We start from the raw sequence: 25,534 nt of genomic DNA, 5'->3' as shown, positions 1-25,534 counted from the left end.
ACTCAAAATGAGTGATGGCTCAATAGAAACAAATCTGTACTTATTATTTTGTTTTATTAAAGCACACCGAGTTCAGCCTCTCTATAATGTACAATGAACAAAGAAACGGATGTCTACTTGGCACATGACTTGCCCACTGGTTAGCTCATGTACTTTGTGTTCTGGTTGTTTATTCCAAACTCGATACTTATCTGACAGATTAGATTCCAGTTTAAGGGTTCATCACATGTGTCAATAAGAACCTTCCAGATGTTATCTGCTTACCTTCTTCAAGTCATTCAACTTCTTTAACTCATATAACACAATATGCTGGCTATAACTGACGAGATTCTGCTCTTTGTAAATAATGTAGCTTGCGCTCCAGAGTCAAACTATGATTTACAGTATTTACTCCAGCTCTACTTTAATAGACAATGTTTTCTTTGTAATGGTTTATTGTATTTATACGTATTTCCCAAATATCATATGCAATGTATCACTGAATTTAGCAGGTTTTACAAGCCCACATGATGAAGAGTGGGTCTGCAAAGAAAAATACAAAACAGGTTGAAGCTTATTTGAGTTACTTATATTACCCTAGTATTACATTGGGTTTAATCATAAATCCTAATAATAAATTGTAGTATCAGCAAAAGCATTTTATGACAGACCCACTTCTGGTGTTGTGTTTTCAGAATGTTTGCACTTTATTATGTTGTACTGCATTGTCTTATGTAGTTTAGTCGCGAATTCACTGCTTAACCAGTAAAAGTCTAGTACACCAGCAATGAGTAAACAAAACAAGTGTAAGAAATAACACAATGTTATCCTTAAACATCTCAGCCCTGGAGTGGTCAAACATGTGACAGAGGGACTGCATGAACGTTTCAGATCTTATCTGTTGAAGGCATTACAGTTATGTTCCCGGTCGCATGCTTAGGCGCACAAAGCCCTGGAATGATGCCGAGAGATTATAAGTACCTGTCAATCTACAGGTAAGTGAGACACATATCATTGCAAAGCTTATCTTTTTTTAAGCTTAAGTTATTGGGCATCCTATCAAGCCTGCCAATTGGAATCACTTGCAACTAAAAGGTTTACAAAAGCAGGCACATCCAGAGAAATTAATACTAGGTGCTGGAAAGAAGAACATTTAAAAAGATGGAAAATGGAGTCTGCACACTATGAACATATACGTAGGCCTATTGAATTACCACCAAGTAATGTTTCAAGCTGTTGATTGTAAAAACTCTATGTGCACAGTTTTAGTCGCTTTGTCACAAACATCCACACACACAACCTGTTGACCACTTCTATCAGAGTGTGTTTGGCAAATATTGTGACACCAACAACTTCTAACACTCGAAAAAGTGAGAAGGCATCAAATGATTGCTTTATTTCATTAAATGCATTATCATTTCAGCAAAACAAGACTTATTATTAAAATACATACCTTGTATTAGTTCCAGGAAATAAAATGTCATTAATACATTTTGCACTTTGATATGATCTGGGCGGGAGTGTGACTAACCAGAGAAGAATTTCAGAGAACATAATACACGTACGGCCAGTTGTCACACAGATATGAGAGCGTCAGGCAGTCGGCTGTTTCTTGGTGACAGAAAACTCCTTTACACTGCAGACGATCTGACACTCAGATAACCCCCAGCTATAATGTTATGATTTGCAGAGGAGACACGAGTTTTCCGTTGTCAGACAACATCTTTGTCTCTCATATGGTCCATTACACAACTTTACCCACATGCAAATTGCCTCGTGTGCCTCAGTCAGCTGCACAGGTGACAATGGACACATGTAATTGGTGTAAACAGCCATTTTCATCTGTCATTTTTTTGTAAAATGTTATGTACATTTTTGTATTGTAGCTTATTTTGTTTGTATTTTGTGCATTACTGAAGTAAATACTTACAACCTTGGAATTATCGTTCTCTCCAAAATTAAGTCTAAGTTTAATTTGAAAAACAAGCTAAGATTCTTATACACTCATAAGATGAGGATGTAGTGGTTTGGCATAATTAACTGAACTCTTAATGCAGCAATTGTGACATCACAGATCTTTTAATCCTTAATATCCCATTTTCTTGAATTCCCCTTAAAGCAGATTTTATTCCACACTGTCTGACAATATTACATGTATATATTCCTTATATATTCTTTATTATCTTGTTCCAGCTCCTGACTAAAACCATATGATATTTACATTTAGTTAAATATTGCATCGTTCCATTGAAGTAAAATCTTTTATACACCTTTCCCCAAATTCGGCCTGACATATTTTGTATTTCTGATGATGTTATGATTCATTGCCTGAGTTCCCTAAGCAGGTTTCTACTGTTTTTTTTTTCATTTAGGGTTTGAAATGACATGTTTAAGGAGCCCATGGTGGTCTAAATTGTATCATCATCAATTTAATAATCAAAACATATTATATTCATCTCATTTCTCTTCGCACACAGCAGCCGGCCTGTCGAAGCTCCTGTTGCTGTCCTGTTAGTTAGACCTCATTTAATTTTATAGATAGCACACTTCTGACATATCATTATATGAAGGCAAGTTGTTAAATTAAAGCAATAATGGAAACCAATAATGTCAAAGCATCGAATTAACTGTGAGTTGTGTAACATACAGACACACTACATAACATTTGGGATACTTTTTTTAGTAGATTTTGCCATTTTATTTTTAAATGTAATTATTAATTCATCATTTATGACACAATAAGGAAGTAGACGTATTCAAATGTTTTTGTTTTCTTTTACTTTTAGCTTTTTGATTTAAAAAATTCATATTTGTGTTTTTTTCAATGTGTCAACTTGTTAATTTGAAACACTTCAAGAAATATAAGTTGCACACTCTAGACTCCATACTACTATTACTATTACTAGTTTTCATCTCTATTGCGTCACTGCACAGGAACAAAAGTACAAGCGGCTCACAGCAAGCGAGATCGGGAATCTAAGAAGCAAAAACAAGGCTAAAATAATAACTACAGTTTTGAAAACACTGTTTTACCATTTTTCCTTGAGTTCCTTTAACTTCCCTAGTATTGTGAGGTCCCTGGGAGCTCTGATCAGAGTCAGTTGTGTTTGTGTGTTGAAGATGTGGGTGAAATAAATGCATAGGCTACACACACTTCGTATGACACTTGACAGGTAAAATTGTGTCACAGTCTGTAAACTACTGAATGAATTACAATTGCATAATAGCTCAACAACAGATACTCAACATCTGACAGTTAAAAGACAAGGCATATGTAGGTAACATAAAAATTGTGGTATGTATCCAGAATGAAATATTAATTGGGGTTGAATTACTTTCCAAATCAGCCCATTAATTGGTGAAATTCTCCAACTAGAACAGCCAAAATTAGTTTATTTTAGGTACATATATTCTTTGTGCAATGTCTCAGATATATAAATCTGTATGATTTGTTACCTTGGAGCTAAATAAACACGAATGCAGGCCTCAACGTCAGGTGACAACTAAAAGCTACAGAACATGCTCGACCGGTTGAGCTCTCAGTGTCAGAAAATAAAAGAAATGAATCACACATGGCAGTCATACCTTTAACGAGATGGGTGATGAGTTACAGGCGCCACACCTTCCTCACTGCAGGAATTTCTCATCTTAAAAAAGATTAAAGCCTCACTGGGTGTGTCTGACATATTTATTTGACATGTTTCACTTCGGTAGTTTGTTGTGCCATCTAATCTTTAATTTGTTCTGTCAGTCCCACAATGGCTGAAGCAGCTGCTGATACATTCAACTTGCAAGAACACTGTAAAAAGGTGATCGGTCCACGGAGGAGTTGTTAATGCACTACACTGCCTTTTTTGTATGTATTTCTGAAGAAACTTTTATTTGGTGAACTTTATTACAGAAGTTAAGCGACTTTGTTTGAAAGCTCAGCATCTCTGCACTGAGAATTTCCTGTTTATATTCTCTGTGGGATTAATGTTGGCATGAAATGTCTTGTTACTGCAATATGAAAAGGATTTCATTTCAAGTTAGGCTTAAATGACTGCACATCATTTCAAGAACAATTATAATAATCTCCCAGCACAACTGACACTGAGCCAATGATATTCAGGCCCAGACAGTAGCTCCAGGCTGCACCATAGAGATGCGTATCAATTCACTGTAACCTCTCCATGACATCACACACCCACACAGACATCATGAGACATGTCAGTGTCATTAAACAATGTCATTTGCCTTGTTTCAACTAAAGCCAGAGACTCAAGATTAGGGTCAGGGTTTACTGTTCTCTTGACATGGTTGTAAAAACTAAGAGAGAATTAAGTTTTCGTCAAATGACCAAACAAGACTTTTTTGCCAGATTATATCTACTATTTCTAGTGCAGTCATGCTCCCCTTCCAGTTTTCATTTTATTTTAATACTACTAACACAAGCTAAGAGATGTAGCGAGGGCTGTTTATCCACCATATACCAGGAAAAAGTTCCATAATACTACAAGTCTGGCAACCCAAAATGGTCTCCATTAGCAGCCTTGTTTTTGTTTTTTTTGGGCTTTTCTGCCTTTAATTTCTGACAGGACAGCTAGGTGAGAAGGGGGAGAGAGAGGGGGAAGACATGCAGGAAATTGTCACAGGTCAGATTTGAACCCTGGACCTCTGTGTCGACACATAAACCTCAAAGTACATGTGCACTCTACCCACTGAACCAACCTGGCCAACATTGGCAGCCTTGTTATCTAACCAAAGGGTTGTTGTCTCATCTCAGGTTTTTCCTGCATCCACCGTGTGTGTGTGTGTGTGTGTGTGTGTGTGTGTGTGTGTGTGTGTGTGTGTGTGTGTGTGTGTGTGTGTGTGTGTGTGTGTGTGTGTGTGTGTGTGTGTGTGTGTGTGTGTGTGTGTGTGTGTGTGTGTGTGTGTGTGTGTGTGTGTGTGTGTGTGTGTGTGTGTGTGTGTGTGTGTGTGTGTGTGTGTGTGTGTGTGTGTGTGTGTGTGTGTGTGTGTGTGTGTGTGTGTGTGTGTGTGTGTGTGTGTGTGTGTGTGTGTGTGTGTGTGTGTGTGTGTGCGTGTGTTTCCAGTCTTAATGTCAAGCTAAGCTAACTAGCTGCTTATAAAGAAGAGTGGTACCAATCTTCTCATCTTACTCCTGGGAAGAAAACAAATATGCATATTTCACACACACACAACAACAGTTATGGTAATAATATACAGCACAGTGGTTCATTGTGTTCATAGTAGCACACATTTGTGTTATCAGTAGCTAAGTTTCCGTCCAATTGTCAATCGAATTATCTACAGTTCGGTAAAAAAACTGGTGAAAGTGTGTTTCCATCCAACGGCTTTAAAGCGAATAAAAACCTGTGCGTAATGACATCACATACTGTTTTGCGATCAAATTGGTATATCAAATTGATTTTAGACATCTTAAGGTGTTTCCATTCATTTTCGCACTGAATCGCACAACATTCAAGCAAACATTTGCGAACAAAGTTTTGCTAGACAAAATGGATCGTGCCATCTACCAACAAATGATCAATATTGCACAAGTTGTAATAGTGCTTATGTGCCAGCTGATAGTGACATATCAAGCTATAAAAATAAAACAACAACGCTATCAATACATTGCTATGATGATGCAGATGCAGATGCACGTAAATGCCGACGACAACGGAGGCGGCCTGTGGTGTGGGAACGACAGCGCTCCAAACAGTTCTGGGAGATCGTGGTTCAGAGACACTTCACGGAAACCCTTTGGTTGAAGCATTTTCGGATGACCAAGACAACATTTGACCTGTTGTGTAATTTTTTTGGCCCGTCCCTTTCCCCAGATGTCGCAAGCTATCGCCCTCCGATTCGAACCGAGAAGCGTATCGCCATTGCACTCTACAAACTGGCTACATGCGCAGAGTACAGAGTGGTAGGCGAAATGTTTGGAGTCAGCAAAACCACCGTGCACCGGTGTGTTTACACCGTGTGCATTGCCATACGAACGAGGATGATGCGAAGGTATATATACCTACCTGGAGTGGATGAGGCGCATGATATCTCGCTGCGTAACTCTAGAGCACACCTTGTGCCACAGGTGTATGGCGCAATAGACGGGACTCACGTCCCGATTAGACCCCCTGCTGAAGGCTACAGGGATTTTGTCAATAGAAAGGGCTGGCCATCAATCGTACTACAGGCTGTGGTAGACGATCGTTGCATCATAAGGGACATTTGTGTCGGCACTCCCGGTAGTGCGTCTCCTTGTTCGTCCACTTACATCTGTCTTTGTTGACACCCGCCATGTGTGCAAACAGAGCGGAAATACTGGGCGGAAATTAACTAAAACGTCTTCTTCGTTTTGTGGCGGGTTGCAACCATAAAATGACCTAAAACTTAATTGCAATTCATTATTTATTCGGCAAATAACGTTTCCATCAGCGTTTATTGCATAAGCCGTATATCGATCAAGATAAAATCCGATAAGACCGAACGTATTTCCTTTGAGTTGATATTCATGAAATTCAATCGAATTTTACTGTTTCCATAAGGCATTTTTCATTCGATATCACTTAATTCGGATAAACACGTGTTGATGGAAACATAGCTAGTGTTCGAACTATACCATGGACCATCTTTGAGTTAACATGTACTAAACATGAGTAGAATTTGCACCGCAGCGCCGCCACGCCTTGATACTCATAAATTGTGAATTAGGTTTAAATCGTCGTCATACATGAATTAATATTTTTGCAATTTTACACAAAATAATCCACGATGATCACATTACACAAAACTGAAATTGCACGTCAACATGACACATTGTCAATATTTTTAGAGACCCCCCAAAATTTCACAAATCACGTTTTAAGGGAAGCCCATGTCTTATTAAGGGGAGCCGAGCTCTCCCTAGCTCCCCCGTAGTTCGCACCCTGTGTGTTATCTCAAAAGAGACAGATGGATTGAAGACTTCTGTTCTTAGGAGGAGGAATTAAAAAACAGACATACAAGGCAAGAAGTTAAGAAACAAGAATGCTGCCATCCACTGGTCGACTGATGTTTTACAAGTCAAAAACACAATTCCAAGTTTATTTCCACAACAAAATGGGTCCAATATTAGTTATTTTTCACTTTTTTTTCTATTTGCATGTCCAATAATCAGGCTTGTATTATGTCATTTTATTGTATATGGCACTAAGCTCAGCCCGAAGTTTCTTGAAAGATGGTCTATTTCTGGGGTCGTACTGCCAGCAGCTGTTCATAATCCTGGAGATTTCCACAGGGCAGCCATGTGGAGTGGGCATACGGTATCCTGCAACATAACACAGACAGGTATTGACATCATCTTAGCACACTGTGAGTTCAGAAAAGGCATCAGTGTCAGAATCAACGAAGGAGCAGGAATTTTCCTCAATGGCATCTGAACACAAACACACTGACACTTGGCTTATTTAGCCTGATGAGTCTTTACCTTTCTCCACCTCGTCTCGTGTCTGTTGGTTAGTCATGCTGGTGTAGGGCGTCATTCCCATGGAGAAGGTCTCCCACAGTAAGACTCCAAAGCTCCAGACGTCACTCTCTTTGGTATAACGACCTAAAAACACCAGCAGGGGGCAACATTAGCAAAGGCATGTTTGTCAGTTTTTAATTGAGTACTGGCAGAGAGGAACAGGAGACGTGTTTCTGGTTGTGACTGCAGGGCAGAAAAAGTTGTGTCGTACCATAGTTCAGGGCCTCAGGAGCCGTCCATTTGACAGGGATCTGTCTCAGGCCGCCCTCTGCAGAGTAGACACCATCATCTTGCTGACGGGACATCCCAAAGTCGCTGATCTTCACCACATTTTGCTCTGCAACCAGACAGTTTCTTGCTGCCAGGTCCCTTAAAAAAAGACAACAAGACAGAGGGATAAAGATGTAAGTGGCATGTATGCATGAAAAATGGATACGAAAGAGACACAAAAGCATCATGCTCTGTATGTAAAAAATGAGAAACAGCAAGAGAACAGACTAAAGTGAGTGAGAGAACAGGCATTCTTCTCATGTCTCTAGTGTTGCATGAAGCAGTTTGACATGCAGCGTTAAGAGGCTGAGCATCTGCCAGCAGTCTGCTTTCTAATCGGTCCCCGCTGGGCAAATCGCACAGTGCTCCTGTAATGAGCTGGGTGTCACAACCTCATGTCTTCCCCGGAACACAGACATCCTCCACTGATGCCGCAATCACTCCCACTCACTGATCCCCTAAACAGTTCCATTTGAGGTTGCATCATTTCAAATGGACAACATATTCTTGATCTCTTACTTTTAATAATGTTTTGAAAGCAATATTTACAGTGGCCCTGAAGTGCAAATCACAACAGCAAATAGAAAAACGCAACAGCAAATCATAAAACACAACGGCAAATAGGAAAACACAACGGCAAATAGGAAAACACAACGGCAAATAGGAAAACACGACAGAAAATAGGGAAACACGACAGCAAATATGAAAACACAACAGAAAATAGAAAAACGCAACAGCAAATCATAAAACACAACGCCAAATAGGAAAACACAACGGCAAATAGGAAAACACGACAGAAAATAGGGAAACACGACAACAAATATGAAAACGACAGCAAATAGGAAAACATGACAACAAATAGGAAAACGCGACAGCAAATATGAAAACACGACAGCAAACATGAAAACACTTCAAGAAATATTAAAACACAACGGCATTAACTTCTACCGGAAAAGGTAGGGCCTAGCTAGCAGAGGACGGACCCTCCTGATTGGACAGACGGACTGTCTGTGTTTTAACACCTAAACGCGCCTACTTTTAATAGAGAGACAGTCCGTCTGTCCAATCAGGAGGGTCCGTTCTCCTCTAGATAGGCCCTACCTTTTCCGGTAGAAGTTAATGCCGTTGTGTTTTATGATTTGCTGTCGTGTTTTTCTGTTTGCTGTCGTGTTTTCATGTTTGCTGTCGTGTTTTCCTATTTGCTGTCGTGTTTTCCTATTTGCCGTTGTGTTTTATGATTTATTGAAGTGTTTTCATATTTGCTGTCGTGTTTTTATATTTGCTGTCGTCTTTTCCTATTTGCCGTTGTGTTTTATGATTTGCTGTCGTTTTTTCTATTTGCTGTTGTGTTTTCATATTTGCCGTTGTGTTTTCCTATTTGCCGTTGTGTTTTATGATTTGCTGTTGCGTTTTTTCTATTTGCTGTTGTGATTTGCACTTCAGGGCCACCGTAAATATTTTATGTTTCTAGATTACGTACAAAACCACGTTTGATCTTTATAATCAGCTCCTGCTCACTTTGAGATCCACAGTCTTTAGAGGTTGTGAACCAGTTTTCCTCCATGGTTTTCCTACAAAATGTTCAAAAAGAATCATCACAGCCATGTCAGCATCCTTGCATTTCCTCCCTGTCTCCTTTACAGCTGATTTTAAAATCCTGTTATTAGCCTACCGGTAAACAAGAATGTACGAGGCTCTAAATGGTTTTACACCTTCATATTAAGTTGACTGCCTCTTCTACCATCAGACGCGTAACTATCGGTAAGCAGGGTAAGCGACGCTTACGGGCCCGGACCAATCAGGGGCCCGCGTTACTGGAGCTATTGATTGACAGCCGGGGCCCCCTATCGCATTTGGCCACTGACCAAGCGAGAGTGAGAACGGGTCAAATTAATTTCCTTGTTTCAGAGACCGTTCTCTTCACGTTTGTGACTCGAACATCTCACATTTACCAACAAAACGTACAACGAAAGACCGTGCAGAACATTTCAGACCATCCTGCCAACCTGTAAACATTTTAACATCAATGTACGCGGTAACGTTTTTTCACTCTAAAGTCAGTGAAAGCTGCTGCTGTCTGATCTCTGCAGCGGGCGGAGCTGCTGAGTTCCCCACGCGACTGACACAAACACACACACACACACACACACACACACACACGGTGGATGCAGGAAAAACCGGAGATGAGACGTACAGGATGACCTAAATTGAGGACAGCTACACTTTTTTTTTTAATTTTTTAATTTTTTATTTTTGATTCATTTAATAAGTTATTACTTTCAATCAGGCATTTTGGTCCGCAACAATCTAAAAAAAAGGCCACGAAATCCTGGAGGGACTGCCCTTGTGTGTTTTTTCATGTGTTATGGTGCGCATTCACCAGTGTTTTTTTGTTGTTGTTGTGGTGCGCGCAGGCTACTCCTGATTTTGTCAGTCATCTCATCTCTTATATGCTGTGTCTCTATGATCCTATCCTGTCCTATTGATGGTAACCTACTCGTGGACATTGCGCCGTCATCACGTGCTGTAGTAGGGGGGCCCGCCTTGATAATCCTGCTTAGGGGCCCGGTGTTGGCTTGTTACGTCACTGTCTACCATTCTACTACCAACAGTTAGGACAAACAAGTATAGAGAGGCAGCCTGTTCTTCTTATGGACCTGTGGAATAACATATATATTATAAAATTACTAGGACAGTCAAGGTGCTTTTCTGTGGACTAAAATCCAACAGAAGTCAGGACAGCAGTCACTACCCATCTTCCACCACACGTTGGCGCTTATTACGCTGTGTCTAATTTTTTAATTCATTTTTTAAACACAACTGCGCCGTAGCTCTCTGAACATGCTATAAGGTAATGTTATGCGCTGCTAAACTAATGGTTGTTCTGTCTTTGTTATTCAAGTGGAAAAATTGTAGGTCAGCCAGCAGAGCATGTTTTCTGCTTCCTCTTCAAGGACACAACAGCTATCAGTTAATCAATAAAACGTTTTATCCCTCACTTTAAATCAACTGTTTAGCTGCTAAATCAACATGTAGTGCTGCGGGGAAAGTGCAGGTGGATAACAAGAATGTTAGGGAAGTAAATTATGTTCTGTATTATGTAGGCCTACCATAAATACTTTAAGATCCATCTGCCTGCAGCTTGATTCACACTTGTTCTTGTGAAAACTACATCATACTTTATGTAACATAAACATTTTTTTTTTACATGCAACTAATGCATTTTGAACAATTATTTGTCTTGTTGTCTTACATACTGCTCTACTGTGCTTTATGTTGTCTTTCCTGCGTGTTTAGATTCACCACATAGTTGGCTGATTTAACGACGCTTCTTTGTGTTAGTTTGTATGTTGGTTTTGTTATAAATATCTTTGTTATGTATTAGATTGTATAATACATTTTCAATATCAAGCATTGTGTTAGTTCAGGTGGGGAAATGAAATTGTGATCCATAAGCTGATTAGCATTACTTGTTTCAATCATGCTTTGCCATCTGTGGCTCATTCGCTGTTTAGCTAACAGTTAATAACGTACAATCATATTCATTCAGTGTTGTTAGACCAATCTTAATAACAAGAAACTCTTCACTTTAAAGCATCAGTCACACCAAAAAGCTCGTCCACAAAACATTGGTGGGGCTGGTGACATAGTGACTATCTGCAGGGCTAGTTTGTAAGTTTGCTGGAGCTGGTGAGCCAACCGTTAACCCGCTAGCCAGCCCAGCCGGGCTTGCGCTAGTCGGTCACAATCTCTATCTATTTTTTTACTGTTGTGTTTTCTTCCCGCTGGCATTTTGTTTACCATTGCACACCATTTTGTTCAATAAAAAGTAATCAGGAGGGCAAGAACAAAAATAAAGCTCTTCAAGTGAATGAGCTTGCTATTGGTCAACCGCCTGAAATTCAACGTAGGTCTATCTCTGACTGTAGGTGCACAGTACTTCAGGACACGCCTACTACATGATACACCCTTGAAACGGTCGCAGTTTGGTTAGGTTTAGGCACCAAAACTACTTGGTTAGGTTAAGGAAAAGATCATTGTTTGGGTTAAAATAATAATAATATTAATCGAGGAAGTTATACTTTAGTGTATATTTTTTAAGTTCACCAAAAATATACACTACGTGGGACATTCATATGGATTAATTTAGCTAGGTGGGGATCCTTGTTGCTGCTCTGACTCAGATCTTTCTGTTGCCAAATCTAACTGCACAACCGTAACACTATAAATGGTGAAAACCTTGATGTGTCTCTGACTTAAATTATACAAAGTCACAATATTACCTGTTCCTGATTTAATGATTAGACCTACACAAATACAATATTATATAAGGCCAATATTTTATAAAACGATTATATTTGTATGAAATATTGTATAAAATCATATTATATTGTACAAATATTGATTTATTGATTGACCAACCTGTGGATACATTTCTTGCTCTCCAGGAACTCCATGCCAGATGCTACATTTTCTGTCATTTTGACCAACATCTTAGGCTTCAGATTGTGACCTTCATGCCGTAAGAAGGATAGAAAATCCCCACCTTATGAAATGTGCACACACACGTACACACACAAATACATACATATAAAGAGAGTGATGATAGAGAAACAAAGCAGGGAAACAATATTAGTAGAATAAAGCTTGAAGCTGTTGGGTAAACAAGCTAAGAGATATAAAGCTAGAGTCTAACAGGATCATATTTACCTTGAACGAGCTCCATGATGATGTAGATGGGCTGTTTCTGAGTGCACACTCCTATCAGCTTCACAATGTTAGGATGGTCGTATTGCTTCAGGATCCTGGACAGCATAGGAGAGGTGTGTGTGTGTGTGTGTGTGTGTGTGTGTGTGTGTGTGTGTGTGTGTGTGTGTGTGTGTGTGTGTGTGTGTGTGTGTGTGTGTGTGTGTGTGTGTGTGTGTGTGTGTGTGTGTGTGTGTGTGTGTGTGCGCACATGCGTCCATGGGTGTGTACTTACCTGGCTTCCATCAGGAACTTACTCTTGTGCTCTGGGGCCAGGTTCTCTTTACAGGATTTCACTGCTACAGGAGTGTTATCAGAGCGTAAACGGCCACTGTACACTTCTCCAAAGTTACCCTGTGTAGTACGAACATGATTACTTTCTTTTTTTTAACACTCTTTTCTAATCCAAAGTTAACAATTTTTCTTGACGGATTGTTACCATATGTGCACAATTTTATGACAATTTAAGATGAAATAGGAGATAAACGTGTACATCAATTATAACTTTTTATTATAACTTACGTTTTCAAACTATAGAAACTATTTAAAATTGGCAGGGGGGGTAAATTTGTAGGATAGTTTAAAAGAAAGGGTTATTGGTTGCTGTAACTGTTCCTCCTGCCCATACCGGCCAGGAAGAAAGCCCTTCTTAAAGTGATTTCAAAGTGAGTGATGGGGGACTAAATCTACAGTTCTCCTTCAGTGGAAAAATGACTTCCTATTTTGAGCTGCAGCTAATATCAGACATCTATAATATATAATATTATAGATTCCCTCTTTTTGTATTTCCAAGGAAGGTGTTTGCTTGCTGAGCCACAGCTGAAAATAGGAAGTTTGTACTAAAAAGACAGTAACTTTGGAAGATACTGAATTGAAATTTTAAAGCAAATTATTGTGACTCATTAAGCAGGTCTTCCTTGCCCCTCAACCATACTTCCCACTAAGGTTCATGCAAATATGTTCACAACATTTTGAGAGATCTGAATCAGATACAGGCAAATACTTAGACACACTACTCATGGATAATTTAGCTAATAGGCGTAATAAAAAGCAATGAATAAAAAATTGTTTTTATCACTTCACTTTTACGTTTCTGTCAACAGATGTTTTACCTACAAGTTTACCTACCCGTCCAATGAAGGGTCCCAAGATAATATCATTATGTTCCATGACCCACTTGTCCTAATGGGGTTAGAAATGAACAATAAGAGATGCATAGTAGTGCTGTTTTAAACTGTGACACCAGAAAGGGTGGAGGGAAACTATGAGGGAAGAGAACTTAAGAGTGAGTAAGTTTAAGTTTCCATGTGTGCTCATCTGTGACGACTATGGAAGCACTTTAATAGTATGTTTAAATTGTGTGTTACAGCCTTTTTAGGGTCAGTGCGTTTGTGTTTGTGTGTGTGTGTGTGTGTGTGTGTGTGTGTGTGTGTGTGTGTGTGTGTGTGTGTGTGTGTGTGTGTGTGTGTGTGTGTGTGTGTGTTACAGCAGTACCTTCAGTACAGGTTTATTCAGCACTATGTCACACTTCTTGGTGATGTGTTGATGTGAGGACAGCAGATAATGGATCAGCTGTGGGATACTGTGGAAGCTTTCTCCATCCAGACGGTACAAATTCTACTGACACGGATGGAAAAGTATTTACAGGCGTGAACCAATGTGCAAACATACAGGAAGCAGAAAATCTCGACGACATAATGAAAAAAACATATTTAACAAAATAGACTTTTAAATTGTTAGATTGTTTAAATACTTGATTTGTTTTCATTCTAAACATCTAAACCTCTATTTAATTCACAGAAGAAAACATATAGCCGCATGCTCACATAACATAACTTAAATAAACCAAATTGGGAAGGAAACAGTACATCAAATTTCTTTTCTTTTTTTTTTGCAGTATCAGTGGTCTGGTTCAATTGAAAATGTGCATACATATTCAAAACATGATGTAAATCGCACACAGAAACACATAACTGTAAAATGTACTTCTATAACTCTATACAAAAGTGTTTTGGTCTATTCGTTTACTTACATCCGTGTTCTGAATGAGGAAATGCTTGCAGGATCTTTCCCATTGCACAGAGAGCACATAACCCTCTTTCTCTTGACTCTTCCTCACCAAGAAATCTCCGTCATTCTTCAGCAGCTGCTGGACCTCCAGTCTGGGAATGGCTCCGTGGTACCAGTCCTGCTGCCCAAGAGGTCGATCCACCTCGTGCACCGGGATGAGGGCGGGGAGCACCTGGAGAGAGAAAAACAGAATCTTTAAAGCTGATATGAAAAATAAAACAATAAGAAGTGATGGAAGGATGGATTTTTAGGGTGATTCTGCAGAGAATATACGGAGATACTTCAAAGAAGAGTCTGTTATACTTTAAAGTCTAACCGCACCACTTTCCATGCCTCCAGGGAACCACAGGGTTGGAGAGAGAGAGTCGGAGAGCAAGAAGTAGTTCACACTTAAAGAAAAACAGCAGATAATTTAGGCTTGAAGTCCAGACACTAACTTGCTCAAGATGATCTTTTATAGCATGAACATAGTGATTTTATCTTTCTGAAATTAAAAACTGAAAGATTGATTGCACATTGATGGCCCTTTCCTGTAGAGAGTTTGTGTGCAGCATAGCTGGGTCATAGCTCCATCTCTCAGCGATGATAAAACAATGAAATGTAAACTTGCTGCCTGAGAAGTAAACTTTTAGTAAAGTTTAAGGTCAGGGATAATTTTGAAAGTAGTGACTTTGACCCGACAAAGATGATCTCATTAAGTCCAACAGTGCTTTCAGGAGCACAAGACCCCAAAGAAAGATAATGTCCCTGAGTGAGCTCAGCCGTGCAGTGGATACACGTTCTCCAAAACATGATGAATTGCTTGTTTTGTGGTAAGAGCTTTGAGTGCACAAAAACACACTGCAGTTAAAGTGTCCTTCCTTTTAAAATGTCTTCAACAACATACTGAGAAACAGGTATTGTTCCGTGTGTGATGCCAAACAATTTAGTATAACCACTTGTATCTGTCATTGTTTCGTGACTTGATTGTAAATCAGTGTTTAACCTACCTCCCATTTGGGTTTAAACAGGCTACTCAGATTGTTTACGATCCCGTCCATGAGGGGTTTGGAAGAAGATAGGCTGTGGTCCTGATAAAAGAAAAGATCCAGAGCACATCATGTTGTCAATAAAATATATAATTACTGGCAAAAAAATTATTTTATCTCTCTCCTGTTACTATCTGTTATGCGCTCCCCCCTTGTTTTTCTTCTCCCTCTTCAGATTGCAAAACATGCAGAATACGTACTTAAAAGACTTGCAAGGCTATTATGAAATGATTATCTATTTGGTAGTCCAGTTACAAAGAGTTGTTTAGTAATAAAGCAGGGTTTGATTATGGGTTAACTTAATATCCAATTGATTTGTTACAAGAATAACTGCAGTACAAAACAAAGGTGTGGACTCAACTTACATGAGATGGTAGGACATTTTGACAAAATCAAAGACTAAAAGTCTACAGCAGGGGTCTTCAACGTTTTTTAGGCTGAGTAGGGATCTCTACTGCATATATTGTAAACAATTGAGTTGCATATTAAACTGGGCCGAATGGATGAAAATAAATGGATATTATTTATACAACATGTTTTAACGTTTAACATACATGTGTAAGGCACAGTGAATCTATAAGCCTAACTGTACGGCTACCATAGTGCCTACCTTACCTATAGTAAGCTTATCTCCAATATGTTTTTTTTTCACAAATAGGCCAATTTATCTTTGCTATTACTTAATATGTTAGATTCATCTCGATGTATATTTTCAGACATATTTCATTTTTGAAAAAAAAAACTTTAAAAAAATTATTTTTTAAAGATAATTTGGTGGCCCCCCCTGCAGTAACTCTGAGGACCCAGAGGGGTCACGGACCCCCTGTTAAAGATCTCTGGTCTGGGGAGGTGGTACTTTTGCACAGCAATGCTTTGAACTAATTGTTATTGTCAGCAAACATGCTAGCATGCTTATGGTGACAAGGTTAACATGCTGGTGTTAAGCAGATATAATGCTTATACCATGCCATACCTATTTTTACCATCTTAGTTTAACGTGTTTGCATGCTAACATTTGCTAATTAGCACAAGTACAGCTGAGACTGATGGCATTGTCATTAGTTTTGGAGGTATTTGCTCATAAACCAAAATATTGGAAAATTCCATTCAACCTGATGGTGGCACTCGGAGAAAAATCAGAGGATCCTTTGGGGAACATGAATATCTGTACCAAATATCTTGGTAATCCATCCAATAGTTGTCGAGACATGTCACTAAATACCAAAATGGTCAAACTGCTGGTGACGCTAGAGGAAAAGTGATAGGATCACCGAAATTAGTATGGCTTAATTCTCTAATTAGATTAGGAGCTTAAAAAAGGCAACAGTTACAAAGACTCCTGCAGAGAGAACATACGTTGCTTGTGTTGGACAGAAGTGAGATGGTGTCTGGGTCCAGCTTCAGAGCACAGGGAGGTTCTTTGGAGCCCAGCTGGTCCAGTTTCTCCTTCAGAATAAGCCTCTGAACCTCCAGCTTGGCTCTAACACCCTGAGACAAAGCAACCTGATGCCGGCACTCCTCCATCGCATGTCTCTTGCTGAACTGATAGACTCTGGACGAAACAGAGAGCAACAGTACATCAGGGAGGGTGAATATTTGTGTGGGCCTTTTCAGTGTGAGCAACATAAAGGGTTGCACAAGTCAATAAAGCAATACAAGTGACAGAATAGACAGAAAGGCCACACAGACATCAATAAGAGGTCTGTCTGTGCAAATAGGTTTGCAGATGCTTCCTGTTGACTTATGCAGTCAGTAAGAAGGCTTCTCTAGCAACAACTTAGTCCGCCCCGGATTTCAGCATGTGATACCAGTAAATCTTAAAATGACCAAAGAGTTCTGCTAGTGAGGTGAACCAATACATTTTTTTTTTAAATGCTGAGATCCTTATATGCTGCAAAAATACTATTTGCCCAATGTGTTCAGTGAGTCAGTTAGTTTGGGATAACTTGATTAGAGCTGAAATGATGAATAGATTGAAAGGCAATTAATCAGCAACTATTCGGATAATAATTACTTGTTGCAGTCATTTTTCAAGCAAAACTGCCAAAGCTCTTTAAACGTGAGAATTATTGCTTTATATACATACACTATATGATAAGTAAACTGAATATATATAAAGCAATACGTTTTTATGATCTCAGAGTGATGGTTAGTAGGAACTACAGAAGCATTCATTTTTCAGTTTCCTCAAGTTAACAGATTCTCAGCTACAAAAGGTCACGCTAGTTCAACCTCATACAGCATGTCACTGTTGATTTACAAAATGTTTCTTCAAAATACAAACCAAAGGGCAGCGTAACCTCTACTCACCTCACGAACACCACCACCACCATATGTGCTCCCCAGCTGCTCCTTCAAAGGTATTAACCTTTTGCTTATAAATACATTGTTTCCAGTTGTCCTCCAGGAGCTTGTTAATGACTCTATCACTCCCACAGGACTGCAAACCCTAACACCTTCAGACAACCTCATCAACCAAGACAGATGAGAGAATCGAGCTCCATAACTCTGACCATATAGCTGCATGGTACTGTAATTCATAAGGCAGGTACAGCCCCCTGAGACCGTACTGGTTATTGCTGTTGCCCAGCCAAGAGCACACTAAGTTCTCCCGATGGGAAGGACTGCCTGCAGAGGCAAACTACAGTAATTTATCTTCACGGCTACCAAAGTGTGTGTGTTTTTATTTTAAAATCCTCCTCTGTGACCTCTGAAGACAACATAAGAGCATCATTGATTCTATGCTTGTGACTTTGGTCCGCTCACCTCTGGCCCTTTTTGACACCTTCCCGCTCAGCGTCCAGCTCCAGCTCCAGCTGATCGACCGAGGCCTGCTGGGAGCCCAGAGTCTGAGCCAGATCCAGCAGCTCCTCCTCTACCGCAGTCAGTCTAGGAGAAAGGAGACGGAGAAATAACGTGTAGAGAGGAAGTAATTAATGCTAAACATACAGTCAGAGGAAATAGGAGGTAAAAAAGAACAGTTGAGACAGTACAAAGGAAAGTAGAGTTCAGTCATCTGGATGAAAACGTGTTGTTTGTTCTCACTTGTGCTGGACTGTCTCAAGCGTGAGGTTGTTCAGTTCAATCTCTCTGGGATGTAGCTGCTCAGTGTCTTCTAGAAGACTACAATCAAACTCTGCACAAGCAGGAGTCTCGCCTACAGATCTACAAACACACACACGCGTGCACACGCACAGTATCATCGCTCTGCAGGGTTAGCTTTCATGACTGCATTGTTGCCTTCTGAGAAGAAGTTTTTCCTCAGTCTACCTGTTCTGTTGGATGAAGCTCTCATATTCTCTTTGAGGATCAATGGCCGTTAGAGCAGAAGATATCTCCCTGTGGATCCGCACCACTTCGTGATCGAGGAGAGTGGAGATGTCGAAATACTCTTGCAGGATCTCCTTTCTGGTTCGGAGGTCAGGGGTGTCGCATGAAAACAGAATAATACAAAATCAGTGTTTTCAAGGACCATCTTTGCAAGTTTAAGACAAATTTAAATCACATACATTGCATTTTTCCAAAGCACAACATAAGAATGTACAGGTTGGTTGGTTGCAGGTTGATTTATATCAGTGTTATGAAAATCTACTTTGAGAGACTTGCCTGAAGTAAGCAGTCCATCACAGTAAACATTTTGATGTTTGAATTCTTGTCATTTTTGTTTTGTTTCAAGCAGGGCCTGTTTTACAAACTCTGTGTTCAGCAGACTGTCATTTATTCAATGCATGAAACTACTAAATTCAGATAATTTCCATTTTGATCTTCAAACCTTATTAAAGTAATCTTTTGGGTTTTTTATATCTAAGTTTTGTGAATGCACAAACAAGGAAAAACTGTCAAAACATTTACTACTCTCAACTGCATGACCAAATGTTAACATATTAGTCTATATCCTTCGCGTTCCACTTCGGGGATTGCTCCGGTGCCGCAGGAAATTCCGCCAGATGCGTGTATTTTACGTTTCCTTCCGCTTTCTTTTGTTGGAATTTTAAATTTGGTGGATTAATGAGGACTATGGTTAACTGCTCCTCAGATCTCAGCATGGTAAATTGAGACAGCTAGCTAGACTATCTGTCCAATCTGAGTTTTCTCTCGCACAACTATTTTGCAGCGGCTCTGTGCGGAGTTTAGCACCGCCCATGACGATTCTGATTGGTTTAAAGAAATGTCATTAAACCAGAGCACGTTTTCCTCCCATCCCCGAATGCTGTGGAGTAGCCAGACCCTCCTTCAGCGCGCTTTGGAGGAGAGTCTGGCAAAGCGAGACTAACATATTATTAACGCTGATTAAAAAAAAATACAACTTATTGTGCAGTTGTCATTTAATAGGGGAAAACATGTGCATGAACTGTGGTATTTAATTAATTAAAATGTGCTTTTGAAGTTGGCATTGCTCTTATATGTATTGTGTGTGTATGAATGGATATCAGACTAGAACTAAATGGAAACAGAAAAACAGTAAATAGAACCACTGTAAAATAATGTTATTCACATACACACACACACACACACACACACACACACACACACACACACACACACACACACACAGTGTAGTAGTTGCATCTTACAGTATGAGCACCATCTCCTGCTGCAGAGTCTGTAGTGCACTGAGCAGCGCTGGCTGGATCTGACTGTAGTGGTGCTGATGGTAAACTTGAGCAGCTCGCACAGACAGCACATACTCGTTATGCAGCTTGTGGAGTTTCAGTGAAGCCTTTATGTAACGCTCTTTAGCCTTGTCTCGCTCTTTATCTGCATACACACACATACAGGAAGGGGGACAACACATTATGTCATGATGGATATACATACATCAGTGTGAAACTGATGTTCAGATAAGTGATTCTCACCTTTACTGGCCTCCTGGTACTTCCTCTTAGCCTGAGTTACCTCTTTCACTGCCTGTCTGTAGCTGCTCTTCAGCTTCTCCAGCTCTGTCTGGGTCACCTGAAGCAGCACACAGACACACACAGATGGAAAACATTTGGTTAAAAAATGTCTGTTATTCAGAGGACCTATTTGTATGGTTAAAAGCTGCCTCACAGAGTCGGAGCACTACATGAGACAGGAAGTGGACACTGGCTCTGTTAAGTTTCACTGCAGAAGAAAATGAAACATGAGAAAAGAAGTTAGAGGAAATGATCTGTCCTTTGTGGGTTGCTGGTGCCAATACTTCAAAACGCTACTTCTGATATTATTGTTTATTCACAATCACAACATAAAATCTATCTGTTGTACCACACAATTCACACAAAACCAAAGTTGCCGTCTGCACAATAAAAATGAAACTATGTGCTAGACGGCCAAATTGCAACCCAGTATGGATCACTGAAAATGAACACATAATTTTCCTGATGTAATTGTGTAATAAAAACATTTGGGGCAGCCAACAGTTTGAGATTGCATCAAAATGCATTTGCAGGCACTCTTTCCAGTCTATTGAACCTCATTTCATTCAACTGCTTCCTATAATGCTGCCACTGCAATCCACTTCTGCATGTTAAGATGATATCGAGAAACAACTTCTTCCTTTTTTCTTATAAGAATCATGTCATGTTGAGTTTCTACACACCCAAGCAGCACTCCATGTAGACTGCATTGTGACTAAGAATAATTATATGACTACTATGACTTTTTTTGTACACATAATGTCCATTAGATATGTTTGCTGTCATTTGAAAATGCCAGAGCGTCAAGAAAAAGGACCAGATGGCGGTGATGATGACATTGACTTTGACATAACATTAAACTCTTGAACACAGTTACCTCTGTGTTGACGTGCCATTTCAAAAGTCCAACAGTGGTTGCAAAATGAAGGAAGTATTTCTTCATGACAGTTGAGATATGGATGATAATAGAAAGTAGTAGCATTTTTTTTGCGTGCGCGTGTGTGTGTGTGTGTGTGTGTGTGTGTGTGTGTGTGTGTGTGTGTGTGCGCGTATGTTAGTCACACACCTTGCTGAGCTCCTGCCTCAGCAGGTTCCACTGCTCTGCGTAGGTTTTGCGGAGCTGCTGTTTGTCTCTGATGAGCAGCGTCAGTTTGCTGATGGGACCATTCAGCAGATCCTCAGAGCGCTTCTTCATCACCTGACTGAAGTAGTCCGTCTGAGAGACCAGCACTCCCCATGACTGACAGACAGACAGGGAACAAAGGTCAGGGAGACAGGTCATTCAAACAAGAGATCAACCGTCCTCCACATGTTTAACCTCCGTTTGGACTTGTTTGTTTCTGATTTAGCATGTATCTCAAAAATACTCAATTTCAATAAAATTTGATGAAAGTCAGTCAATGGGCCAAAACAAGTGGCTTATATAAAAAGCACTTTATGTATTTTGCTCATAAATCCTGAACTGTAAGGTGCAGAATTGTTTTCTGGGATTATGTTGGTCCAACCTGCACCTATCTTTATTGTATACACCCATAGCCACCTATATTCATTATCAACCATTTAATTTTTTATTTTATTTTTACAAACTCTTTGTTACCATTTCTCGATATTTGGTGACCACAAAAAACTTCTGCACTTTTCTTTCTCATTTTCTATTAATGTAATAATGCTTTCTATAACTGGTTGCATTTATAAACATGACTTGTTTAACATAGTTTGCAATAATTCATGAAAGCATTGGGAAATTGCAACCAAATTTAGGATATATTCTAAGTGAATTACAAAACATTTGTATTATTATAAAATGTTGGCATTTCACACACAGGTAGCACGTACAGCATCATGACACATTTTACTGGTTGTAACTTAAAGGTCATGAGTCTGACATCCATGTAGATGTGATGATCAGATATAGCTCTGAATCCATGCAGATAAAAAACAAGTATTTTCTTTTTTAGGATCAAATTCAGAGGATTGTGCAGCACTAGTGATGGTACTATGCTCGATGGTGTTTTTTGCCTCCAACGGCGCCTTCCAGGCAGCTAACCCTAATCTTAACCCTAAACATAACCATTGCCGCACTGCCTGAGAGGAGACGTTGGGGGCAAAAAACACCAAAGATCACTATATGCGCTCCCTAAGTGTTCTCTTATTTGGATTTGATCTAGAAAAACTAGAACTAGGAAAAAAGGTTGAGGTCAGATTTATTGGTAACTACTGTATACTATAAATACAGTCCATTTACTATATGTAAGCAAAACCTCTCTTAGTTTTATTAGTACCTCAAAGAAATTAAGAAAAATGACTTTTAAAGATTTATTTTGGGATACATTCGGCCATCACAGACAGTGTACTTTGCATATTGCACCCACATGCACACAATGACATTAGAATATATGGGTGTTTTTTGGACAGGTAAAAAAAAACTTTTTGTTGCACAAACAATTGAATACAAATATTTTTCGGAGGGATGGAGGCAAATCGATTTCAATTAATTATATGGGAAGCACTATACCTCACCTTAATTATGAAAACAAATTAATTCACACACTTGCATTATGCAGTGGCTTTCTTCCACTTAAATGACTGGTGGTCAGTGATGATCAGTTGATGATAGAGCTGCAGAGTGATCTTTAAGACCTCACCTTGTTGAGCTGGCTGATGTAGTCCTGTCCTGCACCAGGCTGAGGCCGGTCCAGCTTCTCCGCCAGGGCAGCCATGTGGTGCAGCTGCACTGAAAACTCCCGCTCACTCTTGGCCCGCTGACCCATCCACTTCTTCATGACCTCCATCAGGTGAAGCTCTGAGTCCAGCAGCCGTATCACAGCTGCATGTGCCTGGGGGCACCGCAGGTCCTCTCCAAAACCCATCTCTGAATATTTCAACTTTCCTCTCTGCCGAGGATTTGATGTCAGCAGTTAGTCCTTTAGCACCTTTTCGTTCTCATGAGTGGGACAGAAACGGAGGAGCAGTGAGCTGCAGCAGTGAGCTGTTAATGACCAAGAGTCGTAGCTATCATTTCTCTGTGGCCAAAGGCAGCTTTCACTTCCCTGTGAGAACAAAACAAAGTACAGCGGTTCATAAAAGGCAGCACTTCCTCATGTCTGTCTGAATGTGTTTGTGCTGGTAATTCTAACTCTAACTCTAAAACTAACCACTGTTGCAAATGTATAAAATATCCAACTAAAATACATAAACAACCAACAGACAGGTGGAAGCTGAAGGCTGAGCACTGAGCTTATGTTACATTATGGCCACTATTGTTCATCCTTAGCTATATGCGTGCATCAGAAACAAGAGATCCTTTTAAGAGTACAACGTAACAAAGGACTTTATTCAGCACTATTTCCATTTTATGTTACTATATACTTGTACTTCATTGCATTTCAGAGGCAAATATTGTACTTTTTAACACATACTTTTATTTCTAGTTTTTAGCTGATGTTAGTTTGCTGATTCTGAATTGTATGTACATAGATTAAACTGTACCCAGCCTCACCCTACAACAGTAAAGTTGTGCTTTCACTTCAGTGCAACAGTAAAAATAATTCAGGACAATACAGTATAGCACTCCTAGGAGCCATTTTACTTTTAATGCTTTAAGAACATCTTGCTGGAAATTAGTAAAGTTTTGAATGCAGGACTTTAACTTGTAATGAGTATTTCAAGGTCAAGGATACTGAATTCTTCTTCCACCACTGAATATTTGTATTTTTAACAATCAAGGGGCTTTTAATGTCTTCATGTTATAAATGTCCATATGAACAGCTGGTGAGCAGGTTATTGTAGCAGTGTGGCATCAAGATTTCCCATCAGTGACCTGAAAGTCTGTTGCGGGCAGGGGCAGGTTTATGCTACTGTACATAAAATGGGGAGAAAATACAGTAAATTAAATATATTTCCCAAAGCTATTTAACTTTGAGCAAATGACCAGTGTGTTAAAACCATCTTCGGGTGTTGTTGTTTTTTAAAGTATACTGTTTATCGCTTTTAGACCACAGTAGACTTTAGTAGAATAGTTTGTTGCATAAAATAAAAAAAAGCTTTTCATTTTCTTTTTACCACAGCACACTTCATTACTTGTATCTATGACTTGATTGGTGTTGGATGCATCATCATTGCTGTAAACTCATTGGTTTAATTACACCAGCCATAAATCATCCAATACACTCATTACAAAGAACAGGGAGAAGAAGGGACATAAATACACTGAACAATGTAGCACAGCTCAGACTGGTTTTACAGACCACAGAGGAAATGTCTGCCTTTATGTTTAGGGTGCAGTATCTACAAAACAGTTGCAGGTGACCTTTTAGCTAGTACAGTCTATGGTAATAGCCATACACTGTGTAGAAGCAACAGAGAATCATGCTGTGGGCTACTGGACGATGTCCAAAAGTCATCGTTAGTTGACTAAATGATTTATGTGCTGTCACTTCAATGGCAGCAATCATGTTGAAGAAAACTATTTTCCATAACTACAGTTTGTGGGATGCAACTAAGCAGCCTACATTTACTCAGGTAAGGAAACTATTGTGCGCTTTACTACTACATTTATCTCACCTCTATTGTTACCTTTCAAATTAGGATTTAACATGTAAAAAAACATATGATAAGGGACTGTTATGGAATGGTCCACCGGAGGAAAATAGGGGAGGGTCATGTCTTTTTATTATTCTTTGCTGAGGGGAGGGTCATCCAACATTTTTCAGTCCAGAGGGGGGGGGGTCACCCAACTTTTGTATTCATGAAACAGCAACATTTCAAAGTGGCTTGTTTGGTGAATATTTTTCCATATAGCTCTTAGTCTCGGCCCTCCTTCTCTACCACATGGGTCTGACCCATGGATGTATTAAGAGTTTGCTGTGGGGCAGGGTGAGCTGCCCCTTGGTGGCTGAAACGGTTAATTGCATTGTTTAAAAAATGAGTGGAATAATTACGTCTGACATGATCAGATATTTTATAAATATCTTAAATAACACAAAACAACTAAATGGTGGTAGGTAATACATCTGATTTCACATACTGCTTTAGTAAAAAAAAGTATTTCCTGG

At 39.5% G+C, this 25,534-nt stretch overlaps 1 protein-coding gene across 3 annotated transcripts; it reads right to left on the bottom strand.

The window, feature by feature from the left end:
- Positions 1-7,015: 7,015 nt before the first annotated feature.
- Positions 7,016-23,547, bottom strand: fes (FES proto-oncogene, tyrosine kinase). Of its 3 annotated transcripts, XM_078249767.1 has the most exons (18): positions 23,126-23,544; positions 21,547-21,720; positions 20,442-20,538; positions 20,160-20,343; positions 18,856-18,993; positions 18,631-18,750; positions 18,352-18,474; positions 16,942-17,137; positions 15,547-15,627; positions 14,520-14,729; positions 13,982-14,104; positions 13,616-13,669; positions 12,723-12,841; positions 12,452-12,546; positions 12,164-12,287; positions 7,683-7,840; positions 7,433-7,555; positions 7,016-7,273 (listed from the first exon to the last, which is right to left on the bottom strand). In XM_078249767.1, exons 1-18 carry the CDS (start codon positions 23,348-23,350, stop codon positions 7,131-7,133), a joined length of 2,487 nt encoding a protein of 828 aa, XP_078105893.1. In that variant the 5' UTR covers positions 23,351-23,544; the 3' UTR covers positions 7,016-7,130. The 3 variants fall into 3 exon arrangements, with proteins under 3 accessions (XP_078105893.1, XP_078105901.1, XP_078105914.1); XM_078249775.1 differs by lacking the exon at positions 15,547-15,627 and having other exon boundaries at positions 23,126-23,545; XM_078249788.1 differs by lacking the exons at positions 7,016-7,273; positions 7,433-7,555 and adding an exon at positions 9,260-9,312 and having other exon boundaries at positions 7,702-7,840; positions 23,126-23,547.
- Positions 23,548-25,534: the final 1,987 nt, after the last annotated feature.

The sequence above is a fragment of the Sander vitreus genome, chromosome 1, assembly GCF_031162955.1.
Source record: "Sander vitreus isolate 19-12246 chromosome 1, sanVit1, whole genome shotgun sequence".
NCBI lineage: Eukaryota > Metazoa > Chordata > Actinopteri > Perciformes > Percidae > Sander > Sander vitreus.
The sequence above is the reverse complement of the archived record's forward strand: the minus strand, read 5'-3'. Positions and strand labels throughout refer to the sequence as shown.

Coding starts and splice junctions, on each gene's coding strand:
- fes (XM_078249767.1), bottom strand. CDS start 23,350: ATGGGTTTTGGAGAGGACCTGCGGTGCCCCCAGGCACATGCAGCTGTG. Junction 12,288..12,451: donor CATCATGGAGCTCGTTCAAG/GTAAATATGATC, acceptor ACATTTCATAAG/GTGGGGATTTTCTATCCTTC. Junction 7,274..7,432: donor ACGAGACGAGGTGGAGAAAG/GTAAAGACTCAT, acceptor GTTATGTTGCAG/GATACCGTATGCCCACTCCA.